General features: G+C 44.5%; 1 protein-coding gene across 2 annotated transcripts; it reads left to right on the plus strand.

Moving 5' to 3' along the window:
* Window positions 1-1492: 1492 nt before the first annotated feature.
* LOC124012577 (protein LYRIC-like) lies at window positions 1493-14637 on the plus strand. 2 transcript variants are annotated; one of them, XM_046326351.1, is made up of 11 exons: window positions 1495-1937; window positions 2277-2366; window positions 3063-3147; window positions 8793-8948; window positions 10046-10093; window positions 10290-10457; window positions 12963-13040; window positions 13264-13335; window positions 13432-13673; window positions 14184-14253; window positions 14536-14637. In XM_046326351.1, the coding sequence occupies exons 1-11, from the start codon at window positions 1596-1598 to the stop codon at window positions 14607-14609; spliced, it is 1425 nt and encodes a 474-aa protein (XP_046182307.1). In that variant the 5' UTR covers window positions 1495-1595; the 3' UTR covers window positions 14610-14637. The 2 variants fall into 2 exon arrangements, with proteins under 2 accessions (XP_046182308.1, XP_046182307.1); XM_046326352.1 differs by lacking the exons at window positions 14184-14253; window positions 14536-14637 and adding an exon at window positions 13749-14150 and having other exon boundaries at window positions 1493-1937; window positions 13432-13701.
* The last annotated feature ends 5632 nt before the right edge of the window (window positions 14638-20269 follow it).

Consider the following 20269-nt stretch of genomic DNA (forward strand, 5'->3'; position numbering starts at 1 on the left):
TCAGGTCTTTCCTACTGATGAGTCAACAGGGTCAATAGAAGGTAGGCTCTGAGGGTCAGGTCTTTCCTACTGATGAGTCAACAGGGTCAATAGAAGGTAGGCTCTGAGGGTCAGGTCTTTCCTACTGATGAGTCAACAGGGTCAATAGAAGGTAGGCTCTGAGGGTCAGGTCTTTCCTACTGATGAGTCAACAGGGTCAATAGAAGGTAGGCTCTGAGGGTCAGGTCTTTCCTACTGATGAGTCAACAGGGTCAATAGAAGGTAGGCTCTGAGGGTCAGGTCTTTCCTACTGATGGGTCAACAGAAGGTCGGCTCTGAGGGTCAGGTCTTTCCTACTGATGAGTCAACAGGGTCAATAGAAGGTAGGCTCTGAGGGTCAGGTCTTTCCTACTGATGAGTCAACAGGGTCAACAGAAGGTAAGCTCTGAGGGTCAGGTCTTTCCTACTGATGAGTCAACAGGGTCAACAGAAGGTAAGCTCTGAGGGTCAGGTCTTTCCTACTGATGAGTCAACAGGGTCAATAGAAGGTAGGCTCTGAGGGTCAGGTCTTTCCTACTGGTGAGTCAACAGGGTCAATAGAAGGTAGGCTCTGAGGGTCAGGTCTTTCCTACTGATGAGTCAACAGGGTCAACAGAAGGTAGGCTCTAAGGGTCAGGTCTTTCCTACTGATGAGTCAACAGGGTCAATAGAAGGTAGGCTCTAAGGGTCAGGTCTTTCCTACTGATGAGTCAACAGGGTCAATAGAAGGTAGGCTCTGAGGGTCAGGCCTTTCCTACTGGTGAGTCAACAGGGTCAATAGAAGGTAGGCTCTGAGGGTCAGGCCTTTCCTACTGGTGAGTCAACAGGGTCAACAGAAGGTAGGCTCTGAGGGTCAGGTCTTTCCTACTGGTGAGTCAACAGGGTCAACAGAAGGTAGGCTCTGAGGGTCTTAACCATTCCTGAATAATAAAGCAACACCTGGGGGAACGGTATCTAAAACAATTGCAAAATCTTTAGATGTTTCAGGTGTTGATCAGAATTCCTTATAACTACATGATTTTTAAACTCTGCATTTACAAGTTGTCTCACCAATAGGATATTATTTCGGAACCAATATTCTAAAAACAAAGAAGTATTTTTATACAATATATCCCGATTTTATCAGGGCGCTCCTCCGTCCCCGCTTTCTCTCGATGACGTAACTGGTCGGCACCCGCCTCTCCCCGCCGCCCGCCCCTCCCCGCCGCCCGCCCCTCCCCGCCGCCCGCCCCTCCCCGCCGAAAGCCCGCCCCTCCCCGCCGCCCTGTAAACAGCTCGTCAGACCGTCCAAGCCCCTCCCAGCCGCCCGCCCCGCCCCGCCGTAAACAGCTCGTCAGACCGTCCAAGCCCCTCCCCGCCGCCCGCCCCGCCCCGCCGCCCTGTAAACAGCTCGTCAGTCCGTCCAAGCCCCTCCCCGCCGCCCTGTAAACAGCTCGTCAGTCCGTCCAAGCCCCTCCCCGCCGCCCTGTAAACAGCTCGTCAGTCCGTCCAAGCTCCTCCCCCAGCTAGCAGCGGTAGCTAACAAGTTAGTGGTGCTAGCAGTGGCTAAGCTACATGCTAGCTGGCGCTTTGAGAAAATGGCAACGGACTGGCAAACTTCAGCTATTGAGCAAGCCGAATTGATATCCAGTCGTCTCAGAGAGCTGTTATCCACCGGGGAGGGATATATCCGATCGGAGTTTGGGGTGGAATTGGGACTTACGCCTGAGCTGTACCCGTCATGGGCGATTCTCTCCGCGGCGGCCGCGGTGGGGCTGCTGGTCCTGTCGTGGGCCGCGGTCTGTAGCGGACTCTTCGGTGGGAAAAAGCTAGGAGCTCCGGTTACACAAGACAGTGGTGATTCCCTCAAGGCCCAAGTGAATAAGATTGTGAAGCCCGAGGCACAAAATAAAAAGACTAAAAAGAAATCTACTGAAAAGGTAGCGTCACATATTAGCCAGTTGTAAATGGTCATTGTCGTGGCAAACTAGCTCGCTGAATATCGAAACCATTTCTAAGATCTTTGTTTTGAAAGTTTACCTTGTAGATAGCTCTCTTCGTTAGTATGAGTCGTCGTATTCTCATGTAATGTTAGTTTGCTTTCAATTCCATGTGAAGCATAAATCACCTAACTAGTACTAAGACATGTAAGTTTAACTAACTAGTCAATTTAGCTAGTTTGCAGTAGTAAGCTGCTTGTCTGATGTCTTGGTTTATCATGTTATTTGTCACACACGGCTTCAGAAATAGTTCCCATGTTGTCGTTTCTCTCTCAACAGAAGGCTCAGTATAATGGACGAACAGTTCCAGAGCCTCAGGATGAAGTGACAGAAGAAATGACCAAACCTTCCCCAGAGATTACAACTGAGGTTTGTACCTAACAGGAACATATTTTTAAGTCTTCCGAAAGTCTACTTTGGATGACGATGGGAATGTATTTATCCAATTCCAAAAGGCTAAGCGATCCTTGCATCTGTAGTAGTTAGAGTTGATGAAAGCCCTGTCTCCACAGTAGGTAGAGTTGATGAAAGCCCTGTCTCCACAGTAGGTAGAGTTGATGAAAGCCCTGTCTCCACAGTAGTTAGAGTTGATGAAAGCCCTGTCCCCACAGTAGGTAGAGTTGATGAAAGCCCTGTCTCCACAGTAGGTAGAGTTGATGAAAGCCCTGTCTCCACAGTAGGTAGAGTTGATGAAAGCCCTGTCTCCACAGTAGGTAGAGTTGATGAAAGCCCTGTCTCCACAGTAGGTAGAGTTGATGAAAGCCCTGTCTCCACAGTAGGTAGAGTTGATGAAAGCCCTGTCTCCACAGTAGGTAGAGTTTATGAAAGCCCTGTCTCCACAGTAGGTAGAGTTGATGAAAGCCCTGTCTCCACATTTTAATGAATGCATTTCTATTGCTTTGTGCTGAAGGAGGCACGGTGGCTTCAACACAGCACCCCTATCATTCATCTAGTGTGTGTATATATAAATCATTTCAATACACCCATTACCAGTGAATGACCATAAGGACTAATATTGCTTGCACTTTTTGAAAGTTAGACTTTTTGTTGTCTTTAATTGAATAGGTGAAGAAAACCAAGAAGAAAGCCAAACCCGAGGTGAAACCAGCCAAGAGGGTTTCTGCTGGCGATGGCAAAGAGCCTGATGATGGTATGACCCTTAACCCCTGTATGAACCCGTCACCTTGGTTGACTTCTTCCTTGTAGCTAAATGTATCCTGCAGAATTCCACTGATTTCATTCAGACTGCGCCATAGACGACCCTTGTATGAGGCCACAATGGCATTGTTAAGGGATTAGGCAGTGACACACAGGACAAGTCTCAAATGGCACCCTATTCCCTACATAGTGCACTATATGGGGACTAGGGTGTAATTTGGGATGCAACCCTAGTGTCCAACTTAACTTGCTTAGTCAGATGGGTGAGAGGTTATGACTAATGGTTCTGGTCCAGTCCAGAACTTCCAAACCTCATCTGGAAAGTGGCAGTTGTTCGGCCATTCAGCTCGTTGTGTCAAGATCACTGATTTTAGAGAAACATCAAACGTCTGTACATATAAGTGTCTATATATCATCTGAAAGCTTAAATTCTTGTTAATATAACTGCACTGTTCAATTTACAGTAGCTAATACTGTGAAAAAATGCCTTGCAATTGTTTGAGGAGAGCTCCTAACAACACAAGTTTTCCCCTACATTCAATTCCCCTACATTCAATTCCCCTACATTCAATTCCCCTACATTCAATTCCCCTACATTCAATTCCCTACATTCAATTCCATTCAATTCCCCTACATTCAATTCCCTACATTCAATTCCCCTACATTCAATTCCCCTACATTCAATTCCCCTACATTCAATTCCCCTACATTCAATTCCCCTACATTCAATTCCCCTACATTCAATTCCCCTACATTCAATTCCCCTACATTCAATTCCCCTACATTCAATTCCCCTACATTCCATTCCCCTACATTCCATTCCCCTACATTCCATTCCCCTACATTCAATTCCCCTACATTCAATTCCCCTACATTCAATTCACATTTCCACAAACTTCAAAGTGTTTCCTTTCAAATGGTACCAATAATATGCATATCCTTGCTTCAGGGCCTGAGCTACAGGCAGTTAGATTTGGGTATGTCATTTAGGTGAAAGGGGAGGGGGCTGTCCCTAAGAAGTGTTTAATGATTGATGTCATTTGACCTTGACCTTTGTAACATCAAGCTGTGTATAAATGTCCATGTTGGCCAAGCAGTAATTAAGGCTATGCAACTATAAGTTGGATATCTGTATGATGACATTCATTAAAACCTTTAAAAATCACACTTAAAAAGGTTATCAAGCTATGCTTCTAGTTCTGTAGGTATCATCTTTTTCATTAAGAGATGTATAAAGGTGGTCAGGGGGGGTGATGTTTCCCACAGATGCTGATCTTGGATCAGTTCAGGTCATTTCCATGTAAAAGGACACCAACATGACAAATGAAAGCTATGATCGTTTGTATTTGTGAGAAATTAAAGTGTGTGTGTATATACTGTGCATTCGCAAAGTATTCAGACCCCTTTTCCACATTTTGTTACTTTACAGACTTATTTAAAAATATATAAAATCTACACACACTACCCTGTAATGACAAAGCGAAAACCGGTTTTTAGAAATGTTTTAACTATTTATTTATATATATTTATATACAGTGGGGCAAAAAAGTATTTAGTCAGCCACCAATTGTGCAAGTTCTCCCACTTAAAAATATGAGGCCTGTAATTTTCACCATAGGTACACTTCAACTATGACAGACAAGATGAGAGAGAAAAAAATCCAGAAAATCACATTTGGATTTTTAATGAATTTATTTGCAAATTATGGTGGAAAATAAGTATTTGGTCACCTACAAACGAGCAAGATTTCTGGCTCTCACAGACCTGTAACTTCTTCTTTAAGAGGCTCCTCTGTCCTCCACTCGTTACCTGTATTAATGGCACCTGTTTGAACTTGTTATCAGTATAAAAGACACCTGTCCACAACCTCAAATGGTCACACTCCAAACTCCACTATGGCCAAGACCAAAGAGCTGTCAAAGGACACCAGAAACAAAATTGTAGACCTGTACCAGGCTGGGAAGACTGAATCTGCAATAGGTAAGCAGCTTGGTTTGAAGAAATCAACTGTGGGAGCAATTATTAGGAAATGGAAGACATACAAGACCACTGATAATCTCCCTCGATCTGGGGCTCCACGAAAGATCTCACCCCGTGGGGTCAAAATGATCACAAGAACGGTGAGCAAAAATCCCAGAACCACAGGGGGGACCTAGTGAATGACCTGCAAAGAGCTGGGACCAAAGTAACAAAGCCTACCATCAGTAACACACTACGCCGCCAGGGACTCAAATCCTGCAGTGCCAGACGTGTCCCCCTGCTTAAGCCAGTACATGTCCAGGCCCGTCTGAAGTTTGCTAGAGAGCATTTGGATGATCCAGAAGAAGATTGGGAGAATGTCATGGGGTCAGATGAAACCAAAATAGAACTTTTGTTAACTCAACTCATCGTGTTTGGAGGACAAAGAATGCGGAGTTGCATCCAAAGAACACCATGCCTACTGTGAAGCATGGGGGTGGAAACATGCTTTGGGGCTGTTTTTCTGCAAAGGGACTAGGACGACTGATCTGTGTAAAGGAAAGAATGAATGGGGCCATGTATCGTGAGATTTTGAGTGAAAACCTCCTTCCATCAGCAAGGGCATTGAAGATGAAATATGGCTGGGTCTTTCAGCATGACAATGATCCCAAACACACCGCCCGGGCAATGAAGGAGTGGCTTCGTAAGAAGCATTTCAAGGTCCTGGAGTGGCCTAGCCAGTCTCCAGATCTCAACCACATAGAAAATCTTTGGAGGGAGTTGAAAGTCCGTGTTGCCCAGCAACAGCCCCAAAACATCACTGCTCTAGAGGAATGCATGGAGGAATGGGCCAAAATACCAGCAACAGTGTGTGAAAAACTTGTGAAGACTTACAGAAAACGTTTGACCTCTGTCATTGCCAACAAAGGGTATATAAAAGTATTGAGAAACTTTTGTTATTGACCAAATACTTATTGTTCCACCATCATTTGCAAATAAATTCATAAAAAATCATACAATGTGATTTTCTGGATTTTTGTTTTGAGATTCCATCTCTCACAGTTGAAGTGTACCTATTATGAAAATTACAGGCCTCATCTTTTTAAGTGGGAGAACTTGCACAATTGGTGGCTTACTAAATACTTTTAGAGAACAAGTATTTGATACACTGCCGGTTTTGCAGGTTTTCCTACTTACAAAGCATACAGAGGTCTGTCATTTTTATGATAGGTACACTTCAACTGTGAGAGATGGAATCTCAAAACAAAAATCCAGAAAATCACATTGTATGATTTTTTATGAATTTATTTGCAAATGATGGTGGAACAATAAGTATTTGGTCAATAACAAAAGTTTCTCAATACTTTTATATACCCTTTGTTGGATTCCACTAGATTCCACAGCCATGTTCTGCCTCGCCTCCCGTCTGGTTTCCACTAGATTCCACAGCCACGTTCTGCCTCGCCTCCCGTCTGGATTCCACTAGATTCCACAGCCACGTTCTGCCTCGCCTCCCGTCTGGATTCCACTAGATTCCACAGCCACGTTCTGCCTCGCCTCCCGTCTGGATTCCACTAGATTCCACAGCCACGTTCTGCCTCGCCTCCCGTCTGGATTCCACTAGATTCCACAGCCACGTTCTGCCTCTCCTCCCGTCTGCCTCCCGTCTCTAGATTCCACAGATTCCACTAGATTCCACAGCCACGTTCTGCCTCGCCTCCCGTCTGGATTCCACTAGATTCCACAGCCACGTTCTGCCTCGCCTCCCGTCTGGTTTCCACTAGATTCCACAGCCACGTTCTGCCTCGCCTCCCGTCTGGTTTCCACTAGATTCCACAGCCACGTTCTGCCTCGCCTCCCGTCTGGTTTCCACTAGATTCCACAGCCACGTTCTGCCTCACTACCCGTCTGGTTTCCACTAGATTCCACAGCCACGTTCTGCCTCGCCTCCCGTCTGGATTCCACTAGATTCCACAGCCACGTTCTGCCTCGCCTCCCGTCTGGATTCCACTAGATTCCACAGCCACGTTCTGCCTCGCCTCCCGTCTGGATTCCACTAGATTCCACAGCCACGTTCTGCCTCGCCTCCCGTCTGGATTCCACTAGATTCCACAGCCACGTTCTGCCTCGTGAATAACGTCATTACTTTCTTAGAAACCGTGCACAAGTTTTATAAAGAGAGAGCTTCTTCTATGCAAATGTTAATCAGTACAATAACATATGTTCACTTACATTTAGGATGGATTTTATTGGCAAATGCTAAGGGGTTGTTTGTCATCTATATGCCCCATGATACTAGCTAAAACCAGCTGACTAACTCTATGCATTCATACTCCTATTGAATATGTGTTAACCTGTATTGTTGGGGCGGCAGGGTAGCCTAGTGGTGAGATATCAGATGATGTACGAAGGGCTATATAAATACATTTGATTTGATATTGAACAGCGCAGTAGCTGAGATTATCTGTCTGGATCAAGTGTAATTCTGGGACTTTTTAGCTAATACACCTTTGTTTTTGTGTCATGATGGTATCAGGTATCATGATATTTAAACCTGGTATCGAAGTAAAAATTATATCATGACAACACTAGTACTGGACTGTAGTCTAATCTACTATGCTTTGATGTCCAAACTTGAGAAACATGGAAGTCTATGATTGATTGGTTCAGATTTGGTCCGGACCAACCAAATTTGGTTGTGCTTGGGCTCATTAAAATAATAGCCAGTGTGTAGAATAATACCAAAATATGCAAAGGAGGATATTGTGTATTTCTACCTTTTTTAGTGTATCTATTTAGGATACTTCACCATGAAGAGAATGATATTCTTATCTGTAATTATGGATTTCTGTATAGTTCAGATCAAGGATCCACGCGTCGTTACCACTAGTCTGCTACTGGGTATAAATCCACTTCACTTACTGTAGTACATTAACCCAAAATATATTTTTTTCAATGTCATGTTATAGCTGACACCCCATTTATTTCTGCAGACATTTTTTTTATCTTAATCCAGAGTAGATATTTAAGAGTTTTTGGAAAACGTGGACACAACTTTTGTGTGATTTTACTGAAATTCTGTTACCAAACTTTGCAAATGCACAGCTCTTTCAGTAAATGTTTTTGTAAAATGTTATAAGTAGTCATTGTGCATAGAGTTTTATGGTTTGTTAAACTTCTAAATCATTTTTTAAAATTTGGCATACATTTGAATGGAAAATCAGTCTCGGCGCAAATCCGTTACCTTGGAAATACCCTCAATGTTAGAATGTGGGAGGGGAAGCTGATCCTACATCTTTACCTAGGGGAAAATTCACCCCAGATCTCTTAAAGGTAGGGAGATGAAACAACATTTATAATCCTAGTAGATTTAAAGAAACCAAACCCCTGCTCTCTCTTCCAGGTGAAACAACATTTATAATCCTAGTAGGTGAAACAACATTTATAATCCTAGTAGATTTAAAGAAACCAAACCCCTGCTCTCTCTTCCAGGTGAAACAACATTTATAATCCTAGTAGATTTAAAGAAACCAAACCCCTGCTCTCTCTTCCAGGTGAAACAACATTTATAATCCTAGTAGATTTAAAGAAACCAAACCCCTGCTCTCTCTTCCAGGTGGAACAACATTTATAATCCTAGTAGATGTAAAGAAACCAAACCCCTGCTCTCTCTTCCAGGTGCGTGGGAGACTAAGGTGAGTAACCGGGAGAAGCGGCAGCAGAAGAGGAAGGAGAAGGGGCCTGACGGGTCAGGAAGCCCGGAGGGGGTGGCGGTACCTCACCGCCAGGTGGAACAGCCTCCTCTCACCGCCCCGGTCAACAGGAAGAACAGAGGTATGCCATCTGTATTAGGCTGGTAACTTTCCCATGTCTCCCAGAAATCCTGGTTGGAAGATCATCAGAATCAGTAAGGAATAAATAGGAAATATGTGACTCTGGGCATTTTGGGAAGGTTACTGAGAGCTTGCAACCCTAGCACTGACTCACTGTGTCTTTTGTCTTTACAAAGTGTGTCAGAGGCTCTCAAGGATATGTACCGGTGTGTAGTTAAAAAATGTACTACATTGAACAGAGACGTATGTGTATGAAGCCGTTTATAGGGCCAGTTTATTCCAAAGCATGTCATATTTCGCTCCCTTGCTAGTTGTGTTTGAACACCCGAAACGCCTTTCACTCTTCTCCTGAGTAGGGCTCTGGTATTATGTGATCTCCTGAGTAGGGCTCTGGTATTATGTGATCTCCTGAGTAGGGCTCTGGTATTATGTGATCTCCTGAGTAGGGCTCTGGTATTATGTGATCTCCTGAGTAGGGCTCTGGTATTATGTGATCTCCTGGGGAGGGCACCGGTGTTATGTGATCTCCTGAGTAGGGCTCTGGTATTATGTGATCTCCTGAGTAGGGCTCTGGTATTATGTGATCTCCTGGGGAGGGCTCTGGTATTATGTGATCTCCTGGGGAGGGCTCTGGTATTATGTGATCTCCTGGGGAGGGCTCCGGTGTTATGTGATCTCCTGGGGAGGGCTCCGGTGTTATGTGATCTCCTGGGGAGGGCTCCGGTGTTATGTGATCTCCTGGGGAGGGCTCCGGTGTTATGTGATCTCCTGGGGAGGGCTCCGGTGTTATGTGATCTCCTGGGGAGGGCTCCGGTGTTATGTGATCTCCTGGGGAGGGCTCCGGTGTTATGTGATCTCCTGGGGAGGGCTCCAGTGTTATGTGATCTCCTGGGGAGGGCTCCGGTGTTATGTGATCTCCTGGGGAGGGCTCCGGTGTTATGTGATCTCCTGGGGAGGGCTCCGGTGTTATGTGATCTCCTGGGGAGGGCTCCGGTGTTATGTGATCTCCTGGGGAGGGCTCCGGTGTTATGTGATCTCCTGGGGAGGGCTCTTTAGTATGTTCTCTCCATTGAGACAGTGTCTTCCCTTCCCCCTTAGAGCCCTTGCACCTGAGGCCTGGGAAAGGAGATTCTTTCACGACACCAGGTAAAGTACCGCTGTCTTCTGGTCTGATTCTTGTCCCGTCAATAACTGAACTGTTCAATCCTGTACAGACGTATTTTATCCTGTCCTTTCCTGTGAAGAACACCGCTTGTTGCATCCAGCTGAGTGTGTCCATGGAAGGATAACATTTTCACTAAGCCAAAGTAACACTGACCGATCCATGTCTCCCTCCCTCTAGTGTCCACCAGCTGGAGAGAGGAGCCATCAGTGAACGGTGGAGGGTGGCCAGATATCTCCATGAAGCTGCCCACACATATATGCTCTTCAGATGGGGAGAAGTGGCCGGCCATCCCTAAAGGACCTCGACACTTGAACTCTGAACCCACCTGGAGACAGGACACTGAAGGTAACCTACTGGACTTAACCCTAACCCACCTGGGGATAGGACACTGAAGGTAACCTAGGCTTGGGTTTGGATGGTGGAGTCATCATCTTGGTCCTGTTAAAGTTTTTATTTTAAGAGGTTGGACTTTTAGCACGTATAGCATTTTAGCACATTGGTGTCACCTCGTCAGTCAGTATGCGGTACACCTGTTTCCAACACATTGTTCCTTATTAAAACATGAAGTGATGCAGTCAGTCTCTCCTCAACTCTTAGCCAAGATAGACTGGCATGCATAGTATTAATATCAGCCCTCTGATTACAATGAAGAGCAAGACGTGCCGCTCTGTTCTGGGCCAGCAGCACCTTAACTCAGTCCTTCTTTGCAGCACTATCCAAGAGTGCACTGTACCTAGCTAGATACGGCTAAGGTTGAAAAGCCAAACAGGTTATGGTCAATAACATCAAATGTTGTGCTGTTGGTTCCCATTATTTGGCAGAACCTACCTTATCATTCCATGTAATACCCTTGTTCCCATTATTTGGCAGAACCTACCTTATCATTCCATGTAATACCCTTGTTCCCATTATTTGGCAGAACCTACCTTATCATTCCATGTAATACCCTTGTTCCCATTATTTGGCAGAACCTACCTTATCATTCCATGTAATACCCTTGTGCCCATCAGTTGGCCCACCATATCGTTTGCTTCCTCTAAACGCTGTCACAGCCGTGTTGCTGCGAATCATTAGTACCAGTTGATAATATTGATCTAAAAGACGTCGGCTAATTAAATCATTATGCAGCGCAGCTCAAGACCTAACAGTTTAAACCCGACATGTGTCATTACACAGCTCCATGATTAGCGCAGGCAATAGACGAGGGTATAACCTAGTTTTGTACAGTGTTCTCCCTGTTATAATTCTATGTACACTAATCTTCCAACATTACCATGGGTTGAAGAACTGAACGAATCAAACCACCATTTTCTTTATTTTGTGTGAAGGCTTTCCAGGCCAGTTTAAATACTTAACTATATAATCTACACAATCAGAGTATTTTTCAATCTACCATTTGGTGCTGAACTGGAGACATATTTAGATGACTTTCTTTAAATGACATTTATTCAGAGTGGGCAACACCTACAGGGCGTGTTACACGACTGAATTGAGCCCCACAGTAGATAATACCCATAAAACCTAGTGGTCAAATGGAAATGGTTCCAACCGTTTTCCCACCATTTAATTTTCCCATAGGGGATTTTAGAAACATTTAAAATAAGGGATGTGTTTCGTGTAGAGTGATGTTTTGATAACCGTGTAAATCGAGGACAAGGTGACTTTTATTAATATATTCGGCTCTTATTTACTCTGATTTGACAAATGCTAATTAGCATCAAAGTAAACATAATGCAAAACTACAAATCCCTGCAAGCTCCTGACACCTTTGCTAACAGGTATTTTGTCAATTAAAACTTACAAAAGACTTAACAGAATTGTACATTTTTAAAGCAATTTATCCTATTTAGTCTTTACTAGTGTTAGTCTTTGGTTTTTTCATTTATATTTCGAGGTTGGACATTAGCACGTAGGGTGCACCGATTTGGTGTTACCTCGTTAGTCAGTATCTGTTACACCTTTGCTGGCCCAGGTGATATTTAAGAGTGGATGAGTGGATGGCCCAGTGCGTCAGTTGTCTTATAAAAAAGAAAAATGTAAAAATCCTTTATCTGATCTTCATTGTTTTCATTTTGCTCCACTTTGTTGTTTGTTTCCTTGGTGTGGGTTTTAATTGTTGTCCTCTTCTTGGGAAAATTTAGTGGGTCTAATGGTGGGTGTCTTTTAGGTCCCAGTTGTTGTAGCTAGTCATCTTTCAGTGGACCCCCCCATGAGTATCTTTCAGAACCTCCCCTAGAACCCCCCCCCCCCTGTTTGGTTTAGGTTGTTGATGATTCGGTTAGTTCCCTCTTCTGTTAGTCTATTTGGTTTTCTCGCTGGGAAACGTCACACTACAGTTAGCTAACATTAGATAGTTAATCCAGAGATTCTTCCCTTTGTCTCGATTCGTCAGTCTTGTCCAGATCATCCTGGCATTTGTTAGCCACATTAGCAGCTAATTAGCATTTCATTTTGGGGGGTGGGCTAATTATAAGCCGATATTATGATAAAAGTCACCTTGTCCCAGAGAGATTTACATGGTTATCAAAACGCCACGCCAGGGTAAACCTACAAGGGTTTCTAAAATTACATATGGGAATAACAAATACGGCAATAAACGATTTGAAAAATTGCCCTGTTTGACTGCTAGGTTTTATGGTATTATGACTCATACTGTGGTACTATAAGTTAAAATCTGAATACCAAATACTGAGACGTGTGTACGAAAGGTATACATTTCTAAGTCTGAATCTGCCCCTTAACGTTTCCATCTGTTAGATGGATTTGAGAATGCCAACTGAATTTCAAAGCTTTTGTGTTGTTCTGGATGTTCTGTGATAACAACAGTCTCTATTGGTTTATTCCTTCCAGGGTCGTGGAGTGGGGTTGATGGGAGGATGAAGACTGAACTAAACACATTACCCTCTGTACTTGGACTGAAGACTATAGGTGATTAACACTTATCACTGATGTCAGGGACTGTAGAATGGACTATTTTGTATGGTTTGAAGAAGGCTAAGATGCACTCTGTCTGTCTGTCTGTCTGTCTGTCTGTCTGTCTGTCTGTCTGTCTGTCTGTCTGTCTGTCTGTCTGTCTGTCTGTCTGTCTGTCTGTCTGTCTGTCTGTCTGTCTGTCTGTCTGTCTGTCTGTCTGTCTGTCTGTCTCCTCCAGAGCACATCACCCATCCTGCCTCTGAGCTGCAGTGGGAATGCCCCTCTCCTTCTGATGAGTGGTCAGGATTAAGTAAGAAACAATTAGTTTAGAGTAAATATAGCAACTGTGCTGTGATTTCTGCCTTCACTGGGTGGGTAACTGGTATTTTCTCTGTTCTGTTTCCAGGCGGTATTGCAGCAGTGGACCCCAGCTCAGACTGGAACGCCCCTACAGAGCTTTGGGGGAACTATGAGGGACCCCCGGTGGTAGAGGCCCCCGGCCCCCCGCCCCAGGACCCTGCACCCAACCTCCCCCAGGGGGCACAGGGGTCAGACGATGACAAGGATGACTCTGCCGGGGGGGCTGCCAGGTCCAAGAAGAAGAAGAAGAGGAAGAAGAAAGCCGAGGAAGGTGGTCCTACAGGCCAGGTAACAGACGTGTGGTGCTACAGGCCAGGTAACAGACGTGTGGTCCTACAGGCCAGGTGTGGTCCTACAGGCCAGGTAACAGACGTGTGGTCCTACAGGCCAGGTAACAGACGTGTGGTGCTACAGGCCAGGTAACAGACGTGTGGTGTGGTCCTACAGGCCAGGTAACAGACGTGTGGTCCTACAGGCCAGGTAACAGACGTGTGGTCCTACAGGCCAGGTAACAGACGTGTGGTGCTGAATATCTAGTATTCTACATGACAGAGATGTGTTGTATTTCCAGTGTCCTGTAACATTGTAACGTCTTGAGTAGTTGAAACAGGATGTGAAAGGTGTGTTGCTGGTCATATTTGCAGCCTATTCCCTATATACAGTAGTGCAGTGTTTTTAACCAAGACCCCTGGTAAAAAGTAGTACACTATAAAGGGTGCTATTTGGGACTCAGCCCCTTGACTGTGGTGTGTTGTGTAACCAGCTATGACATGGTGTGACTTGTCCTTCTCTGTACAGGTGGTCTCTGACAGCATGACAGTCACACCAGTGGAGACCAAACAGTCCATCTCCCAGCCGTCCTCACAGAGTAAGATACTAGTAGTAGCAAACTTAACCATAGCTTACGTCCAAAATGGCACCCTATTCCCTTTTATAGCGCACTACTTTCTAAATAGGGTGCCATTTTGGGACAGTCAGTGTGTTGCTACTCATGTGTATCAACACTGAACAGAAGGCAGATCAGATCTCTCTCATTGGGAAGCAAAACTATTTTCTTACAATGGTTGGTGTCACTACTGCTGACTTGCTTTTCCATAATAAATATCATGTATTTCTGTTTTTGACACATTGTCCATTCTTTTCTCTTCAGAAATATCCGACCCGAGCTTCGATGCTCCCAAGCCGTCCCAGAAGAAGAAGAGCCGGAAAGAGACAGGAAGTTAAGAAACAAGAACCAACATGAATTATTATGCAAAAGGATTGTTCGATGTGTTATAAATGCAATCAATAATTTGCAAGTACAGACTTTTATACAGAATAGTTTGACTGTACTTTTTAAATATCCCCAAAAAAGAGAGAGAACAGCTCATTTAGCTGGGGACTGGGGACTCCTATCAGCCTAATCTAACCTATTTACACTAAATGCTACACTGAAGTGGAATAGGAGGTTTAGGAGGGAGGTTGTTAACTTGCGGTGAGGTAGAAGTTTGTGAATTATTCAAAAGTAGCCTGTGTACCGGAGTCCTAGCTAGCTAGCTGGTACAGTGTCACCCCCCCACCTCCTGCCTGTGTACCGGAGTCCTAGCTAGCTAGCTGGTACAGTGTTACCCCCCCACCTCCCACCTGTGTACCAGAGCCCTAGCTAGCTAGCTAGTACAGTGTTGCCCCACCTGTGTACCAGAGCCCTAGCTAGCTAGCTAGTACAGTGTTGCCCCACATGTGTACCAGAGTCCTAGCTAGCTAGCTGGTATGGTGTCGCCCCCCACCTCCTGCCTGTGTACCGGAGTCCTAGCTAGCTAGTACAGTGTCGCCCACCTCCCGCCTGTGTACCGGAGTCCTAGCTAGCTAGCTAGTACAGTGTCGCCCACCTGTGTACCGGAGTCCTAGCTAGCTAGCTGGTACAGTGTTACCCCCCACCTCCTGCCTGTGTACCGGAGTCCTAGCTAGCTAGCTGGTACAGTGTCGCCCCACCTTCCACCTGTGTACCGGAGTCCTAGCTAGCTAGCTGGTACAGTGTCGCCCCCCACCTCCTGCCTGTGTACCGGAGTCCTAGCTAGCTAGCTGGTACAGTGTCGCCTCCTGCCTGTACCGGGGTCCTAGCTTAAATATGGACCAATTGAAGTATAATGAGGGGTGAAGATATGAAGTACTTAGACACCAGTAGAGACAGTATGACAGGAAGTACTTCCAGACACCAGTAGAGACAGTATGACATGAAGTTATTATATATTATATTATAAGTATTTCCAGACACCAGTAGAGACAGTATGACTTGAAGTACTTCCAGACACCAGTAGAGACATTACATTACATTACATTTACATTTAAGTCATTTAGCAGATGCTCTTATCCAGAGCGACTTACAAATTGGTGCATTCACCTTATGACATCCAGTGGAACAGCCACTTTACAATAGTGCATCTAAATCTTAAAGGGGGGGGTGAGAACTATGAGACATGAAGTACTTCCAGACACCAGTAGAGACAGTATGACAGGAAGTACTTCCAGACACCAGTAGAGACAGGAAGTACTTCCAGACACCAGTAGAGACAGGAAGTACTTAGACACCAGTAGAGACAGTATGACAGGAAGTACTTCCAGACACCAGTATGAGACAGGAAGTACTTAGACACCAGTAGAGACAGTATGACAGGAAGTACTTCCAGACACCAGTATGAGACAGGAAGTACTTAGACACCAGTAGTATTGTGCTCTGCTGTGTATGAGAGGGTTCTTGTCTTAACCTCTTTTCTTCCATCCTATCTGGTGGGAAAAGGCCGTGCCATATGTACAGAACACAAGGGCTTTTCCTAATGTGTCATTTTTCTGGGATTGAATGCACTGTCAGGCTGGATCCTATATGTTATCTTTGTCTTTTTATGATTGTTTAAAAAAAAGACCCTTTAGCAGAATGCGAAGGTGTAATTCCTGGTTGTGACTTTAGTTGGAAGTCAATGTGCTGATGGGGTGGCTGGGGTGGGGAGGTACTGAAGATGAGACGGTGTGTGAAGCAGCTTTAATTCCATGTCAGTTATTTTAAAGGTATCAGGAACTGAATTGTATTGCCTTAACCTGTAGTATATTAGTATGTGCATTTATTTCCATCTCTTTTGTGGTAGTTTTCAGATCAAGGGCTGGAGAGTTATCGTATCCATCCTATTGTAAGTTTGGTTCTAAAAAAAAATGCATTTAGTCTCTTGACTGACGACCGTACTCATACAGTATGATTTAAAGAATGGGCGGGTTACTACTTCTGATTGGTACTTTATCACTCACTGTATATAGCCTTGAATGAGCGGAAGGACTGGGCTTGAAGATTGAGGGCAGACAGCCTGCCTACGCTTTAGCTGAAATCAAATGGACTGTATTATTGGTAGCTTTTGAGTGTGTAAAGAAGAGCGTTGCCGAATGGAGGCTCTTAGCTCAGTGTTTTACAGCCCATAGTTCTCTGTAGACTAGATCAGTCACGTCTGGTGGCGCTGCACTCACCTGACTCTCTGTTGCTCATTAACCTTTACAAGATGATTCAATCATGTATTTATACCTTCTCCTTTAGAAGAAGGATTTAAGAATGATTTTGTTTATGAAGAAATGCAATGATTTTACAAGGTTTGTTGAAATAAAACAATATAACTCCTAATGCTTTACTGCAACTATGACCAGTTTCTTATTAGACAGCAATTCAACACATTCACAGAAATTCATGTATACATAATAGGACTGGGGCGATTTCGCCTAAGAATTATATCTCCATTATTATTATATTTTTTTCAAACTTAATTCAGGGCTTTTTAAGTTATACCTAGGCTAGATATAAACCTTCCACAACCATAAGACCCACTAATAATTACATTATTTTTATCAAAATAGTTTAATCAGCTTTTTTACAAAAATCACTGTCGCTTTCAAGTCAGTCTGAAAATACGCTTTTGTTACAAATTTAACCAGAGCCATGCATAACACACACACACTAATAATGACTAACTTGTTGTAGCAGGCATTATAGAAAATTAACACAGGTCTCAACCATCTCTCAAGCACAACCCCATGTGCTAGTAGCCAGCTCATCTCTATGGAAATCTAGTGAGTAGCCAGCTCATCTCTATGGGAATCTAGTAAGTAGCCAGCTCATCTCTATGGGAATCTAGTGAGTAGCCAGCTCATCTCTATGGGAATCTAGTGAGTAGCCAGCTCATCTCTATGGGAATCTAGTGAGTAGCCAGCTCATCTCTCTGGGAATCTAGTAAGTAGCCAGCTCATCTCTCTGGGAATCTAGTGAGTAGCCAGCTCATCTCTATGGGAATCTAGTGAGTAGCCATCTAGTGAGTAGCCAGCTCATCTCTATGGGAATTTAGCCAGCTCTGATCTAGTACTGAACAACAATATAAACGCAACAATTTCAACAACTTTACTGAGTTATAGTTCAGTCAATTAAAATAAATGTATTAGGCCCTGATGACTGGGCAGGGGCATAGATGGGCCTGGGCCAATCAGAATGACTTTTCCCCCCACCAAAGGGCTTTATTACAGAAATTCAATTTCATCAGCTGTCCGGCTGGCTGGTCTCAGACGATCCCGCAGGTGAAGAAGCCGGATGAGGAGCTCCTGGGGTGGCGTGGTCCCACGTGGTCTGAGGTGAAGAAGCCGGATGAGGAGGTCCTGGGCTGGCGTGGTCCCACATGGTCTGAGGTGAAGAAGCCGGATGAGGAGGTCCTGGGCTGGCGTGGTCCCACATGGTCTGAGGTGAAGAAGCCAGATGAGGAGGTCCTGGGCTGGCGTGGTCCCACATGGTCTGAGGTGAAGAAGCCAGATGAGGAGGTCCTGGGCTGGCGTGGTCCCACATGGTCTGAGGTGAAGAAGCCGGATGAGGAGGTCCTGGGCTGGCGTGGTCCCACATGGTCTGAGATGAAGAAGCCGGATGAGGAGGTCCTAGGCTGGGGTGGTCCCACGTGGTCTGAGGTGAAGAAGCCGGATGAGGAGGTCCTGGGCTGGCGTGGTCCCACATGGTCTGAGGTGAATAAGCCGGATGAGGAGGTCCTGGGCTGGCGTGGTTGACCGTAGTCTGCGGTGAAGAAGCCGGATGAGGAGGTCCTGGGCTGGCGTGGTTAACCGTAGTCTGCCGTTTGTGAGGCCGGTTGTACGTACTGGCAAATACTCTAAAACAAGAGAGACTGCTTATGGTAGAAACACTAACATTAAATTATCTGGCAACAGCTCTGGTAGACATTCCTGCAGTCAGAATGCTAATTTTACACTCCCTCAACTTGTGGCATTGTGTTGTGTGACACAACTGCACATTTTAGTGGCATTTTGTCCACAGCACAAGGTGCACCTGTGTAACAATCATGCTATTTAATCAGCTTATTGATATGCCACACCTGTCAGGTGGATGGATTATCTTGGCAACGGAGAAATGCTCACTAACAGGGACGTAAACAAATTTGCCTGTCCACTTTATTCAGATGTTGAAATCAAGTGGCCTAACTTATTTCTCATCATGAGAACTAGTTGCCAATTCCTTTTATAATTGTTTTATGCTTATTGCACATTTATAAAACACACAGACAGCTAGTATAAGTCTTTGGCTAAAAGGCTGCCGTACATGGTACCACAATGCCGCGCACAACAAACTGAACATTCATTTTCCAGAACCAATGTTCATTGATACTCCTGTTTTGGAATTGTCTGCTCTGAACTGCAATTTGAGCAGTTGAGACATAAAAAGGGTATCGGTTAACTTCTCTACAACAGTCAAATAATGTCTCAATAGTATCTGTGTCCATATGACCGATTCTGTTGGACCAAACCGCAAATGCAAATAGCGAGTTGAAACCGCTTGTCAGTGAGGAAAAAGTGATCAAATGTTATTTGTCACGTGAAATGCTGAATACAACAGGTGTAGTAGACCTTACAGTGAAATGCTGAATACAACAGGTGTAGTAGACCTTACAGTGAAATGCTGAATACAACAGGTGTAGTAGACAGGTATAGGTAGACCTTACAGTGAAATGCTGAATACAACAGGTGTAGTAGACCTTACAGTGAAATGCTGAATACAACAGGTGTAGTAGACCTTACAGTGAAATGCTGAATACAACAGGTGTAGTAGACCTTACAGTGAAATGCTGAATACAACAGGTGTAGTAGACCTTACAGTGAAATGCTGAATACAACAGGTGTAGTAGACCTTACAGTGAAATGCTGAATACAACAGGTGTAGTAGACCTTACAGTGAAATGCTGAATACAACAGGTATAGGTAGACCTTACAGTGAAATGCTGAATACAACAGGTGTAGTAGACCTTACAGTGAAATGCTGAATACAACAGGTGTAGTAGACCTGACAGTGAAATGCTGAATTCAACAGGTGTAGTAGACCTTACAGTGAAATGCTGAATACAACAGGTGTAGTAGACCTGACAGTGAAATGCTGAATACAACAGGTGTAGTAGACCTTACAGTGAAATGCTGAATACAACAGGTGTAATAGACCTCACAGTGAAATGCTGAATACAACAGGTGTAGTAGACCTTACAGTGAAATGCTGAATACAACAGGTGTAGTAGACCTCACAGTGAAATGCTGAATACAACAGGTGACCTCACAGTAGACAACAGGTGTAGTAGACCTCACAGTGAAATGCTGAATACAACAGGTGTAGTAGACCTGAATACAACAGTGAAATGCTGAATACAACAGGTGTAATAGACCTCACAGTGAAATGCTGAATACAACAGGTGTAGTAGACCTTACAGTGAAATGCTGAATACAACAGGTGTAGTAGACCTCACAGTGAAATGCTGAATACAACAGGTGTAGTAGACCTTACAGTGAAATGCTGAATACAACAGGTGTAGTAGACCTTACAGTGAAATGCTGAATAC

Source organism: Oncorhynchus gorbuscha, linkage group LG24, assembly GCF_021184085.1.
Source record: "Oncorhynchus gorbuscha isolate QuinsamMale2020 ecotype Even-year linkage group LG24, OgorEven_v1.0, whole genome shotgun sequence".
NCBI classification, from domain to species: domain Eukaryota; kingdom Metazoa; phylum Chordata; class Actinopteri; order Salmoniformes; family Salmonidae; genus Oncorhynchus; species Oncorhynchus gorbuscha.

Coding starts and splice junctions, on each gene's coding strand:
- LOC124012577 (XM_046326351.1), top strand. CDS start 1,596: ATGGCAACGGACTGGCAAACTTCAGCTATTGAGCAAGCCGAATTGATA. Junction 13,041..13,263: donor ACTTGGACTGAAGACTATAG/GTGATTAACACT, acceptor TGTCTCCTCCAG/AGCACATCACCCATCCTGCC. Junction 13,336..13,431: donor TGATGAGTGGTCAGGATTAA/GTAAGAAACAAT, acceptor TTCTGTTTCCAG/GCGGTATTGCAGCAGTGGAC.